Below are 14,536 nucleotides of genomic sequence, written 5' to 3'. Positions count from 1 at the left end.
AACTGTACTGATATGCAGAAGTTCAAATATAATGTAAACCAACATCTTGTTAATCTCTCTTAGACATGGTCCCAATTAGTAGCCCCTTATGTCCAAGTAGCGATATGCCTTGTTTGAGGTAAAGATGAGTACAAAAAAAAGAATTATTTCTTTCCACTTGTCCATTACCTTGATGATTGAAGGCAAGTATTCGACTGGTAGCAATGTCTCAAGAAAGCTAGAATTCCTTTAGCTTGTTTGACATGAAAGCCGCTCCACAATCGGATTGTACAAAAGAAAGATTTTCAAATATAGAGAATAGGCTAGTTAGGAGTTTCCAGAGAGTGGCAGCTGAAAGGGAAAGCAAAAAGGAAAGCGAGAGTATTCATCAATCAATGTCAGTATGTAGTGGTTGCAAGAATTTGAAGGTAATAGTCTCTTGAAAACCATACTTATTCTTTCAAATGGTTGACTTGATTTTATGAGAGTCTAAGGTGTCATATTAAGGAAATATAGATTTTACTTAAATATTGACCATGTAGGCTTTTATAACTGCTCTCACATCTTCAAGGCAGATTCTTGCTCCTGACAAAATGTAACATTCTGATTGCCCCCGGGTGACATAAGTTTGAGTGCAAGGAATGTAACTTGTCAGCCACAGTAGTAGAGAACCAAATTCAAGATAAGGCATCTGCAGCAGAATTCTGTTTTTCAGGGCGATAAGCAATGTCATAGCTAAAACAGACAAGTTCTAGCTTCCATCTTGTAATCTTTTCATTTTTAATTTTGCTCTTGCTTTTGGGATTGAAGATAAAAGAGATTGATTTTTGGTCAGTGATCAGCTTAAAATGTTTCCCGAGCAGTAAATGTCACCATTTTCTGATTGTTTCTACAATTGCATAGGTCTGCTTTTCAACAGCAGAGTGCTTTTGCCCAGCAGAGGTTTAAATTCTTGAAAAGAAGGTCACAGGCCGAAAGTTCTTCAGGTACCTAAAGGCATCTGTTTTTCCTTAGTGAAAGGAAAGTATGTAATCTTGATTAAGGGATGAAATTTATTGGAGAAGTTTTATATTCACCTGGAACATTCCCATAGCTCGTCAAAGAGAAAGAAAGTCTTGAGGAACAGTCAAGTCCATCAATCTCTTGAGCCTGTTGGAGTCAGGTTTTACTGGGCCTTTACTTATATCTAAACAAGTCTACAGAGATGAGTGAATAGTGACATTGGTTTTTGTTTAGTGTCAGTCCATACTTAGTTACAGCAATCATGAACTTTTTCAAGTTAATATCATGATTAACTTGATTTTCTCCACAAGCTGTAACGTTGTCAATGTATGTGAAGGTTTCTCGGAAATTTTCTCACTTGATGATGTCATTGATGACTTGTTGGAAACTTGCTGTTCCTTTGGTTGCTCCAAACGAAATTCAATGAACCTGATACAGAGGTCCAGAAGCTTCGAAGACCATGTATTTTCATTTTTCTGGTTTGATGGCAACGATGATAAGCACTGGTTAGATCAAAAGTTCTGAAAACATGGTAAGTTGCAATTTCACTTACTATGTCCTACATTCTAGGAAGAAGATAAGTATTGAGGAGAGTGAATATGTTTATCATTTGGGAGTAATCCACAAGTCTCTTTCTGTGATTCTAAGGAGATACTTTTTTTTTTTTTTTTTTTTTTACACAGTGATCACCACTTATCAAGGCCCGGAAGCCACTCAGGGATAAGGGTTATTGTAAGTACATCACGTTAGTGAGGAGATTTTATGAAGTGTTTAATTAGGGGGGCGGTTCATTAGGAATTTGTTAACATTAGACTTGAAGACATCCAAGTTGTAGTCCGGAGGGAAGCAGGCAGACGGAACAGAGTTCCACAGGCGTGCAGTTCTAAGAAAGAAGTTTTGCTCATGAAATCCGCGTTTTGATTTAGGCACAGATATAGAGTGGGGGAAACTTTTCACAGTGGATTCAGCTAGACGGGTGTTTTTCGTGAAAGATTGGCGAGGGGGGACCAGGGATTGGAGTTCAGACGAGCACCTGCCATGAAAATAACGATAAAACAAGGATAGGCTCGCAACGTCTCTTCTGTGGGAGAGGGGTTGCAGGGTAGAGAAAAGGGCATCCCCCACTAAACCACGAAGTCTATTTTGTACTCTGTCAAGGCATGATAGGCTGTTTTTGGCAGCTCCTGCCCAGATATGGCAACAGTATTCCATCCTTGGCCGTACTTGGCTTTTATATAGATAGAGAATTGCATCAGTAGTGAGATATCTTCTGGAGCGGTAGAAGGATCCCACCATCTTTCCTGCGACCTTGGCCACAGACTTGATGTACGTGTTCCATTTCAGATCAGGAGTAAAGGTCAAACCCAGAAGCTTGTCAAAACACGGGGCCTCACCCAGACGAGAGCCATCCATCACAATTGATGCCAGCTGGGGATCAGAGCGTTGATGATGTAAGGATAGGAGTTTGGTTTTGGATGCATTAAAGGTAACTAGCCACATCTTCCCCCACTGAACCACGCGCTCGAGATCAGAGGAGAGAGAATCCGAGAGAACTTCGTCATTTACAGCCTTTGATGTGTTGCCGTAGATGGTCGTGTCATCAGCATAGATGTCAACGAATGATTTAAGTATGTGTTTAGGGAGGTCATTGATGTAGATCAGGAAGAGAGTTGGGCCCAGGATTGACCCCTGAGGGACTCCAGCATTTATATTGCAGGCCTCCGATTTTTGTCCATCTACCACTACTCTTATGAGCCTATCAGAGAGAAATGATTTAATGATTGAGAAAACATTTCCAGTTATACCATAGCTGGAAATCTTGTGAAGTAGACCCTTATGCCATACTTTGTCAAAGGCCTTTGATATGTCGAGAGCAATTGCCCTAGAAAGGAAGCCTTTGTCAAGAGATTCACTAATCCTGTGGGATATAACCGTCAGCACATCTGCGGTAGATCTTGCAGAGCGGAAACCATATTGTGTGTCACTAAGAAGGTTATTCCTGCTGAGGTGGTTTACTATTTCTCTATTTAATATTGATTCAAGTAACTTACTCATAACACAGAGAAGACTTATTGGTCTGTATTGAGAGGGAGATGACTTATCACCTGAATTCTTAAATACAGGGCAAACTGAGGAGGTCTTCCAGGGGGTCGGAAAGCACTTCTCCTTAAGGCAGCGCTTAAATAGTTTCGTAAGTATGGGAGCAAGTTCTGGTTGAAGCTTTTTTAACACTATAATTGGGATGCCATCAGGGCCAGTTGCTTTACTGGAATCTAGGTTTTTTATTAGCTTGGCGACCTCATGCACGGATATTTGTATGTTACCTAGCTTGTTCTGTGTTATAGGAGGAAATATGGGGAGTTGATGGCCTTCGTCGCATAGGGTAGAATTAGCTGCAAAGTTCTTTGCAAATAGTTTGGCCTTGTCTGATGCTGACGAGATAACCTCTGGTCCATTGATAATGGTTGGGATAGAACGCACACTTCTGTTCAAGATCCTATTTGTTATTTGCCAAAACTGGTGGGAACCAAGCCGCTGATCAGCTACCTTGGATTTAACAGACTTGGCATATAGCTCTCTTGCATTTTTTATTACTCTTTTACAGTGGTTGCTGGCAGTCCTGAAAGCAGCTTTAGTCTCAGTGCATCTATACCTGTATTATACCCCCCCCCCTCTCTCTCTCTCTCTCTCTCTCTCTCTCTCTCTCTCTCTCTCTCTCTGTTGATTTCCTTTAGAACTTAGTCTTAGGAACTCCTACACTCTGCGATGCATGAGGCAGTTAAAGTATATCATCGTTTTCAATCGGAAGCCAGATTAACAGCATCCCTTTAGTTTCTTCCTATTGCAATCAAATCTCTCTTGACTGTTTACGGTTCATTTTTTTGGCTTCATCTCCTTTTTTCTCAGAGGTTCATTAGAGCGCTTGGTTCACAATTCTGCCTGGGACCAATCTTAGGGTGGAGCAATCGATGTTTACACATTGATGTGAAAAATCAAGATGCATAAACGCATTTGTACACATGTCGTCCGCACATACACTATCTTAAATAAAAACAGATAATTATATTTTGGACCAATCAGAAAACTTTCTGAATTTATCTGAAATGGTCTTTCTGGGAGCTACCTAAACTCTTTAAAAGCCAGATTTTTCTTCAATAAACCTGTATAAACTGTATTCATTGAAATATTCCAATCTTTTTCACTGAACTCCAATTATAATACGAAATTAAATGAACATTAACTCTTAGAAACAACTTTCAATGAATTATGATTTATAAAAAAAATGAGTAGGGAATTTTTTAATACGATTTTCCTGATCCTTGAAACTCACGGCTCTTAATTAATCGATCTAGACTTCTAGTGTCTCAGCTAATGACCCCCTCTTGTTTTTTACAAAAACTCTGAAAACATTCACGAACATTCTATGTTTTCTATTGCTGTAAACCTTCCATTTTAAACATATATAAATTATCTCATTTCTGAATATATGTCTCCTTAACTCATTATTTTATTTTTGTTTACCGCATGACAATGTGTCTCGTATTCTCACATTTGATTATAAATCCTGCAAAACTTTTTCACTGAAAATATTTCTCTGAATCCGGTTAATCCCCAACTTCTCCAGTTACAAAGCACTCTAAAGTAAAAACGTCAATATCCTACGGGAACATACCCCGAAAAAAATTAATGAACGACATCCCTAAAATCTGTTAACCTATAACCCTAAAAGGGCATGAGGCAGCCTAGACATCGTTTGCCGAATATTGACACCATCTGCTCTGACTTCTTAGTTAGTAATTCGATCGCTCCATTTGTATCCTAGAATCCCTTTGCGATACTTGGCATCAAACGCGTCTAATTTCCTCTTTTGGGTGATTCTGAGATGTCAAGTTTCCCTTCCATATAGCAATGTGGATTAGACGTTGATTTAAAAGCGTCTGAAAAAGAAAAAGAATAAAAGAGCGTCCGTTTGTTGCTTAGCAAACTGAACAAACAAAGCTAGCATTCCCCAAGAGAATATTACTTTCGTAGTTATTACAGCTGGAGAACTTTAAAGCATAATGAAAGTAGACTTATTTTGCTTGAATAAAATGACACAAAAATAATATAGATACTTTCTTTCTATATCTGACACACAATATAAATAAATAAACATTTTTTTTATTATATTTAATTGTGATGATTCGTTTTTCTTTTTATTTATTTTTGTTATTTTGCAAATTGCATTCAAATTTCAAGTATGCAGTTATTTTTTGCGTGTTTAAAATTTACTATTTGGTAAAAAAAAAAAAAATTTTTTAATTTACAAAGATTATAGTTTTCTTTAACCTTCACGAAGAGTGCCTTTGTAAATTAAAACTTAAAATTATATACCTAAGCATAAAAAAAAAAAAAAAAAAAAAAAATACGAAAATATCAAGTTAAACGTGACTTATTATTCAGTTGCTTATTTTTATGTATTAAAATGAGTGCGTTTATACAGGTAGGTTTTGCTGTTTTTATGCGATTAATCTGGTATTTAATTTAGGAAAGCGTTTATCTATATGGCAATTATTGAATTTTAAAACATAATTTATTATTTTATTTCATCTCTACATTTATTGTAGAACACTAACAGCCGTCACAAATTGTCACACTTTTACTTCCTTTATTTTCGTCCTAAGACAAAAACAGGAGTCGTTTATTATTTAGTATTAAAATATTCTGTCTATGTGTTGAGATTTAATAAAAAAATGTTTTTGAAAAGAAAAATAAATAACCTATTTTATTTATTTATGAAAATATTGCGTAATTTCTTAGTAAAAAAAAAAATACAAAATAAATAAATAAACAATAACAGACGAAAATGGGTTGATGTTTTTCGGTGTTCCATTCCAAAAAAGTAGAGACGTCATTGTATTTAATTTTAAAATGGCATTGCAAATTTAAAATGCTTTAAAAAAAAGTAAATACTTAAAGATTTAATATAGATTATTTTCTAAGGTAACTTTTGTTTTGCTAACGTTAATCTATTTTTAAAAGTGGAAACTCAATAATGGGTGTGTAAAATTCTTAAGTAACGAAAGGGAAGGCGAATAAAGGCGATATAGACAACAAAACGAAAAAGTGGTTTAAAAAAAAAGTATATAACAAATATGATGTTTTCAAAGGCATTTTTATTTTTTTATTTTGAGAGATTATCCGGACTTTAGGGATGTGACCCTATCATGTCGGCAATTTTTTCTTGCTCTCACGTAACACTCGGCACTACTTGTTGTTATTTAGAACTGAATAAACGCTTTAAAATAGGTTAAAGCACTAAAAACTTCTCCATCTAGATACAGAGTAATTGATCTTGCTTTTGATAATATTTGTTACACTTGCAATATATTTTTTACCACTTTTTCGTTTTGTTGTCTATAGTAACAAATGCCCCAAATGTAAAACTGAAAACGATTTCTAAGCCTAACCTTAAAAAAAAAAAATAATAATGAAAATGAGGGTTCATTCTATAAAATTATCAAATAATCTTTATGAATGTTTGTTACTTTATTATGTCTCAAATGTTCAAACTACAAAATATAGAATGACCGTCTTTTGAATAGAGAATTTGGGCGGTGAACACGTACATAAGTTAAAATAGTCCGTTTTATTGTTTATTTATAAAAGACAAGAAAGAAAAAAAGGTTTATAAAATAGTACAATAAATTATAAAAAAAAAAAAAAAAAAAAAAAAGATATAATTTATTTTGTAGGACCGAAACATCCTTATTTCTTAGTACGTTATTGTTAATGTTGTCGTATTTGACGTAGCGCCGCCCATCAACAAGCTATATAAAACATATGATTCTCGCGGATTTCGGATGTTTTTTTTTGTTTTTGTTTTTTTTTAAAATTGGTTTCGTTTCAGTAAATATTTAAACATTTATTTAATCTTTTTTTTTTTCTTTTTCTAATTTAAACGAATTATTTATTATTAACAATAGCATAAATGAACTAAAATAAGCGGTTTCGCCTGAGGAAAAACAGTCTTCACATCCGCCCCATATTGGTTCGATAAAATCCGGTAACAAATTAGAGTCACAAAATGAAACATGGGTTCCTGAAAGAACCCAAAAAACCCTGACTTATTTACATTGCGTTTTATATTTTTGGTTATCCCCAAGTTTCGCGTATCGTTTGACTTCCGGTATATGCTGAACGTTTTGCGGGTTTGTGTTACTATACACATATATTCGAAAAAGTGGTAAAAAAATAAAAAAACAAATATATAACAAATATATGTTATCAAAGGCAAGATAAGTTATTCTTCTACTTATCTGGAAAAGTTTTTAATGGTTTTTACTCACTATAAAACGTGTAATCGTTTCGAAAATCATACAGTGTTTATCGATATATTTGAAAAAGAAACATGGTGGCATGCTCGCTGTTGAACACGGTAAGTTTGGGGAAATGAGTTTAAACAAACAAATTATACAAAATACTGTTAGAAACCCACCGAATATATGTCCGCCTATGTCACGGTAACATATATTGAGTGAGTTTCTGTCGGCACTGGGTATTCTGACACTCGATTGTGTGGGCAAAAATCAGGAACAAAGATAGGAAATAGTCAGTTTCACCCTGCACCGCCCACCTCTAGAAGAGAGGGATTTCTTGGCTGTAATAACCGTAGAGAAAGAAGGAGACAAAAAAAAGGCAGAAAAAAACTCGCTTCTCGCAGATATGTGGTTCGTCACAAAGAACAATCTAACCGGCAGAACGACCTACTCACAATCTACAGGACACTTCCTGACTGCTTCCCAGCGTCCTGCCTTTATATATTTGCATAAATGCGCGAGAGCAGATGCGGTTCTACGAGAATTGCATGGGGTCAACGCCAATAAAAATCCATGGATACCATCTTGGAACTCTCTTTTCTGCTCAGCCCGCAACACATCAGATGTATCCGCGGTAAGCTCTTTATTTCCTCCCATTTCATAATAACAACATACAGGCGAGGGTGCAGATCCTTCACGTAGCAAGGCACACCGTCCACCAAGATCGATTAAGGGCTGATTACCTTGGTCACCTCACCCTTACCAAACCTCGTGGTACATCGATTTTACAGTCTTTTTGACCCACACACGATCTCCAACCTGGTAAGAGCTGTTCTTGGGACCTGGGGACGCAGTTGCGAGATTGGTCTCCTTTACTCGAACTTCATATCGATAAATCCTATTGGCAGGCACAGTGAAGGGAGATGTGTCGTCTTTTGGTGTGATGTTATACCAGTAGACAGCCTCCTGTATGGGACAGTGCATTCTAGCCACTATTCGTTTCACTGTATGGTGGCATTGTTCCGTGATGCCATTCCCGGCTGAAGCGTATACACAGCAGAATCGCAAGTGAACTTCCCATTTATGTGCAAATGCTGCAGAAAGCCGTGTCATTATCTAAAAGGATTTCATGTGGCGAGCCACGTTCTAGGAACACTGCCTCCAACTGATGAATCACACTTGCCGAGTCCTGCTTCGCCAATTTCCTCCAAATAGAGAAACGCGATGGACCACAGTCTGTTAGAGTTAAAAAATGGAAGGTGCCATAATGTGTGATATGCATTCCAATTCTCTGCAAATTCTCGTTCACCTCCAACTTTCCCCTTTCCCACTTGACCGGCACTGGGTCAATGGACTAACATTCCTTACATTTCCGTATGACCGTTTTAACGGTTGCTTTTGTCGTGGTTGACCAACTTCTGACAAAGTAGATAGTGCGTTGCACCCCTCCTTGGATGTCCACTACCTTTGTGAATAGCCATGATTTGACTCTCATCCAGCTCGTCTGTGTGAACCGTGCATATCACTGGGTCAAGCCTGTTTTTCTTTTTCATCGCCTCCAACCACCGCTGTGGTAATTGTGTCAATTGGTCAGCAATGTTTCGTGCTGATGGAACCAGCGTCACGTCCACTGTCAGCCCGTACTCTTTCATGAGCTCCTTGAGAGTGCTTAGTCACCTCCTAATAAGCATCTCGCTTGCTGCTTTGGTGCATACTCGTGCTTTCCAGTTAGCGTGTCCAAGAGCCAATCGTATACGCAGACAGAATCTGTCTTTATGTGTAGCACTTTGCTCTGCCACTGTAGAGCCAAATTGATACCTTTCAATACAGCGTCCAGTTCGGCTAAGTTAATGTGTTGAGAATCATCTTCAGGTCGCTGCCAACATGCATCTTCCAAAACAGTTTCACGCGTCTCCAAGGCTGCACCAATTGCTAGGGAGCTAACATCGACCCATACATTCAGCTCTTTGCCGTCCACACACCAATTTCCCCAGGCCGGATCATCCTGCTCCACAGATTCTAAGGTTTCGAACATCATATGATGCAGTACAGCATCCCTTTCATCATTCCAGCCCTTTGTTACCGAACTTACTCTCCTTCTACGTATTCCACAAGCCACACGAAGCCAACCGCACACCGGAAAGTGCCCGACAAGTCAACCGCACAGGGAGAACATTGTTCATCATGTAACAATGCTGGGAGCTTCTGGAATTGCATTTCCTTGCTTCCAATTCAGTTCACTGCGTTCCATCCTGACCGTCAATCCCAGCACCCGTGCATCGTCCTTCAACCGCTCCGGGTTCTTGTATTCCAATCCGAACTGTGCTAGGTGTTCTCTTACACGGGTCACAGGCCCATGTCTTCATTGACAAAAATGTCATTAATGTAAGCAGATGCTGCACAGCTTACAACTTCTTCTTAGAATAATACTTCACTGACAATCGCTCTCATTATCAGGGGAGTCACATTCAAGCCGAACCCCAGACAGGTCAGACAGTATTTTTTCCTGTCGATTTCCACAGTCTGGTATGACCAAAGTGTCTCATGGACCCGTACTTGTAGGAGACACGTTAGCACCTTTTTGTCTCCATTCGCACAGCTTAGCCGCACAAACATCTGCATTGGCCGTAAACGCGTCTACGTAATGATTTAGCTCCTGGTAGTCCATCACCGGGCGCACTATGGCTTTGTTCTGCTGTATTACAGCCATCAGGGTCCCAATTTATCCTCTGGGTACGGCACAAGCCAACCATTATCTATCCAGGTGCGGAGCTCCTGCGTGTATTCTTCACGGATTTCTGCTGGCACTGGGTATTCTGACACTCGATTGTGTAGCCTTTCAGGGGGGTGGTGCTCAGATCACTTCCATGATGCGGTCCATATTCGGTTTTGATGGTCAAAGGTGACGGTGAAATCCGGTTCATTAATAGAAATGGCTGCGCATTTAATATTTTTCCTGCCGCCCAGCTGCATTGATCCTGTAGGCTCAAAAACGACACCACCCAGAGCTTTTATGGCATCGATCCCTAGAAGTAAGTCAAACCCCAGCAGTTTGCCACACACCACCAACACATCGATTCTGGCAGACACACCTTCATCAGTAGATACAGAGACCGCTCCAACACCGCAACACGCATGGGATATTCCACCAATCGTTTCGACATTCACGTTCGTTTTTCTCCAAGACCGGCACCGGTCTGCATGTAAAATCGTCTTAGATCATCCTGTATCAATAAGTGCCAAACATCGTATCCCGTCAACATGGATGTCTGTCACCGGGAGCGTCGTATTCGCCTCTTGGTGGGGAAGGAGACTGGTGCTTATGCATCCTTCTCTTGCTCGTTTCCGGAACAGTTCCAAGCCCAGTGTCTACTCTCACCGCACCAGTAACACCGTGTTCCACATTTTCGACAGTCCTTCGCAAGGTGGTCTTTAACATTGCATGTAAAGCAGGTCACACTAACAGGAATATTCTTGGCCCTGTTGTTGTTGGGTGAACGTCTGGCCGCAACCACGTCCTGATTTTGTTCTCCAGTCGTCAAAATTCTCGCTCTCGACATTAGCTCCCCCATGGTTAGGGCTTTGATGTTTGGCACCTGCTGAAGAGCAATTGAGATGACACCAGGGAATCCAGTGACGAAAGTCAATTTCGTGAGTCTCTCTATGCCATCTCCTGTGAACCCGGCCAATCCAACCAACTGCCTGATTTTGTTGGCGTAAACATACACACGTTCGCCAGACTATCTGACCATAGTTATTTTTCTGTATGTTGCAAACGTGTCGTCGGTAAATGCCTCTTTTAATCGGGCCTCAATCTGGTCTATCTTCTTTTGATCATCCTCCATTTCTATGTAGACGGCGAGTGCATCACCTTCCAGATATAAAGGTAGAAGACTCGCCACATCATCCAGCTGCTGAAGTTGTGTGACAACTCGCACTTTTTTCAGCCACGCTACAGCATCTCCCTCATCAGAGAAAGGCTTGATGATATCACCGCTTATCCGCACCTTCGCCATAGTTGGACCGAAATAGCTTGTAGCAAAATGTAGTAGGCAAAAATCAGGAACAAATATAGGAAGTAGTCAGTTTCGCCCTGCACCGCCCACCTCTAGAAGAGAGGGATTTCTTGGCTGTAATAACTGTAGAGAAAGATGAAGAAGGAGACAAAAAAAAAGGCAGAAGAAAACTTGCTTCTCGCAGATACATGGTTCGTCACAAAGAACAATCCAACCACCAGAACCACCTACACACAATCTGCAGGACACTGCCTGACTGCTTCCCAGTGTCCTGCCTTTATAGCGACCAGGGGTTATATATTTCCATAATGACAGATGCGAGAATTGCATGGGGTTAACGCCAATAAAAACCTATGAACACCATCTTGGAACTCTCTCTTCCGCTCAGCCCGCAACACATCAGACGTATCTGAGGTAAGCTCTTTATTTCCCCCCATTTCGGTTATTGCTAATTCTGCTACAGTTTCTAACAGCATTTTGTATAATATTTTTGTTTAAACTCGTTTTCCCAAACTTACCGTGTTCAATAGCGAGCATTCCGCCATTTATATTTTTCAAATAAATTGGTAAACACTGTATGTTTTTCGAGCCGAATAAACACGTTACATTAAATAAAAACACTAAAAAAATTATCCAGTTAGGTAGAAAAGTAACTTATTTTGCCTTTGATAACATTTATTTGTTATATATTTGTTTTTTTGACTTTTTTTCAAATGTATATTTACAGTAAAACAAACCCCGTTTTGCTTCATAATGAATGCCCTGGAAAAATCCCTTCTGATTAATGATTACAAGTTTTAAAAGCAAACAAATTTGGCCGTTTTTTTTTTTGTTTTTCTTGTTTTGTTTTTTTTTTCAGAATAGCAGAATATTTTAAAACTGGTAAACATTTATCAGAAGAGACTTTCTATGGCATTCATTAGTAAGCACAATGGTCAGCAGAAACCGGAAGTAAAAAACACACGCAGAACTTGAGGATAACCCATGTGTTTACAGAGTACTTGTTTAGTTTAATGAAGACATATAAAAAAAAATGGAAATATTGAAAAAAAAAAAATTGTACATACCCGTTATGGAATAAAGTTCTCATAAAAATCAGTTAATTTGATCAAGTAGTTTTTGTTTTACAGAGGAAAATCAGATTTTAATGAGATCGATTGTATGGTGGCCATCTTGCTTATTTTGTGGACGAGGAGGGAGTGCCTTTAAATGAAAAAGCGATTAACAAAGGACAAAATGAAAAAGGGATTAAAAAAGACAGAGAAAATCTGTAAAATAAGTGAAAAAAAACTAAAATATTTATGTAGGTATTTTTTCTGTCTATGTTTCAAAATAATCTTGTCAAATTTTGATAAACTTTAAGCCGTGATTGGAGTTATCTCCCCTGGCGTCTCTTCCTCCTCGTCCGCGAAATTGGCTAGATGGCTGCAACACGATCGATTTCATTAAAATTTGATTTTCCTCTGCAAAAAAAAAAAAACTACTTGATCAAATGAAGTGAAATTTTTTATGAGAACTTAATTCCATAACGTGTACGCACAATATAATTTTTTTTTCAATATTTTCATTTTTTTAAAACGTCTTGATTAAAACTAAACAAGTACCATTTACGGTTATATTTACATTACTGCATTTTTTTTTTTTTTTTTTTGGTAAATTGTAAACAAATAAAATGCAACAATTTTTATCTGCATGACTGAAAAGGAGAAAAATAAGGGGCAGAGTCCAGTTAATAACTCTCAAACAAAAAAATGAAACCACAAATAGTTGGCGCTGTTGGATATGTCGTCACTGATCTGAGGAAAATAACTATTTTACTAAAACATTAGCATACAATGAGCACCCACTTTTGGGTCTCTTTAGCTCTCTATTTTGTAAGTTTTTTTATTTTATTATTTCCTGTGAAAAATAAATATTTTAATTTTTTATTCAAAAGAAACAAAAAATTCAAATCCACAATGTGATATTTGTTCAAAACAGACCGAACACCTCTAAAAATCAACTTTTACAGGCAATTTAGTTGAACCGCTTTGTTTCATTAAAACGTTGTCGAACTTGTTTAATAAATGTTTTTGTAATGTTAAATGTTTTGCGTTGATTTAGCGTCCCAAATTCTCAAATAAAAAGAATTAAAAGTTTTAAACTAAAATATATGCCTACAGAATCTAAAATTTAAATAATTTAAAATAAAGTAAAAATTAAAAACAGATAAATTAAAATGTTTGTATGGAAAAACGTTCTAAATATAACTAAATAAAAAAGTTGTAAACTGTTAAATGAAAATGAAAGGAAAGTTAAATAATTAAATAAAAAAGATAAATAAAAGTTAGTTTTTTTAATTCAAGAATCATACTAAAAACTGTAGCAGAGAAGAGATCTTCCTGCAAGATCAAGCAAGAGTAAACTAATTTACATATAAATCGACTCACGCAAAGAGCATAAAACCGGATGACGTTTAAAAGGCTAACGACACATGCTATCTGAGTATCCACCGCGACGAACGGATCTGGCTAAAGTGGTGACCCCTTCTTCGCCAAACACATTATCCGTGTACAAAAAAAAAAAACACAATTCAACCTAACATCGGTTTAAACATCCTATTGGAATTACAAAAGATCGACTGGCTCAAAAAAAAATTCTTTTTGCTTCAGACAAACAGATTATTTGTTGTTGTCTTAACTTAAACTACATTGAATATTTTTTTTTAGTTTTGATAACATTTTTTTTTTTCCTTCATTAAAAAATTACTACAAAGTAGTACTACAGACAAACAAAAGAATTTTTGTCCTTTTAGGCTGTTGAAACTTTATTACTTTATACAAAGAAAGTTTTGAAAAATGTCTGAAAATTTCTTTTTATTTTTATACATTCACACACATACGAAAAAAGGTGATTTTTCCTTTTAGTATTATTTATTAATTGTGACATTTTATATTTAAAAAAAAAAAACGTTTTTGTGTGCAAATTTCTCTTGGACAGCTAGTCCATAAAATTTTCTTTTGTTTATTTGGTCCATTCGTTGTTTTTTTTTTTTCCACTGCAAAGAAAAAAAAATGAGTTTTATATCTCTACTGGCATTTGCAGAAGATGCGAAATTATGGTTTGCACAAGTGGACGTTTTTTTTTATGCCCCCCCCCCTCACATAATCAGCTATGCATTTTGTGTGGCATGCCAGCACCATTAGCTAAAACAGTTCGGGATATAATAACTAACACACCTCCAGAAAAAACAAACAAAAT

General features: G+C 37.3%; 1 protein-coding gene across 4 annotated transcripts in view; it reads left to right on the top strand.

Annotated features, from left to right (window-relative positions):
• The first annotated feature begins 5,382 nt into the window (after nt 1-5,382).
• The window catches only part of LOC145295995 (vacuolar protein sorting-associated protein 11 homolog), a 156,575-nt gene continuing 147,421 nt past the window's right edge, over nt 5,383-14,536 (top strand). For all 4 annotated transcript variants that reach the window (XM_080142004.1, XM_080142003.1, XM_080142002.1 and 1 more), the window contains exon 1: nt 5,383-5,464. In XM_080142004.1, the coding sequence (XP_079998130.1) occupies nt 5,447-5,464 (18 nt within the window). In that variant the 5' untranslated portion in view covers nt 5,383-5,446. The remainder of the gene's footprint in view (nt 5,465-14,536) is intronic.

The sequence above is a fragment of the Euprymna scolopes genome, chromosome 16 (genome assembly GCF_053919585.1).
Source record: "Euprymna scolopes isolate OS-2025 chromosome 16, ASM5391958v1, whole genome shotgun sequence".
Classification (NCBI taxonomy): domain Eukaryota; kingdom Metazoa; phylum Mollusca; class Cephalopoda; order Sepiida; family Sepiolidae; genus Euprymna; species Euprymna scolopes.
Note: the sequence above shows the minus strand (reverse complement) of the source record. Positions and strands in the feature narration are given on the sequence as shown.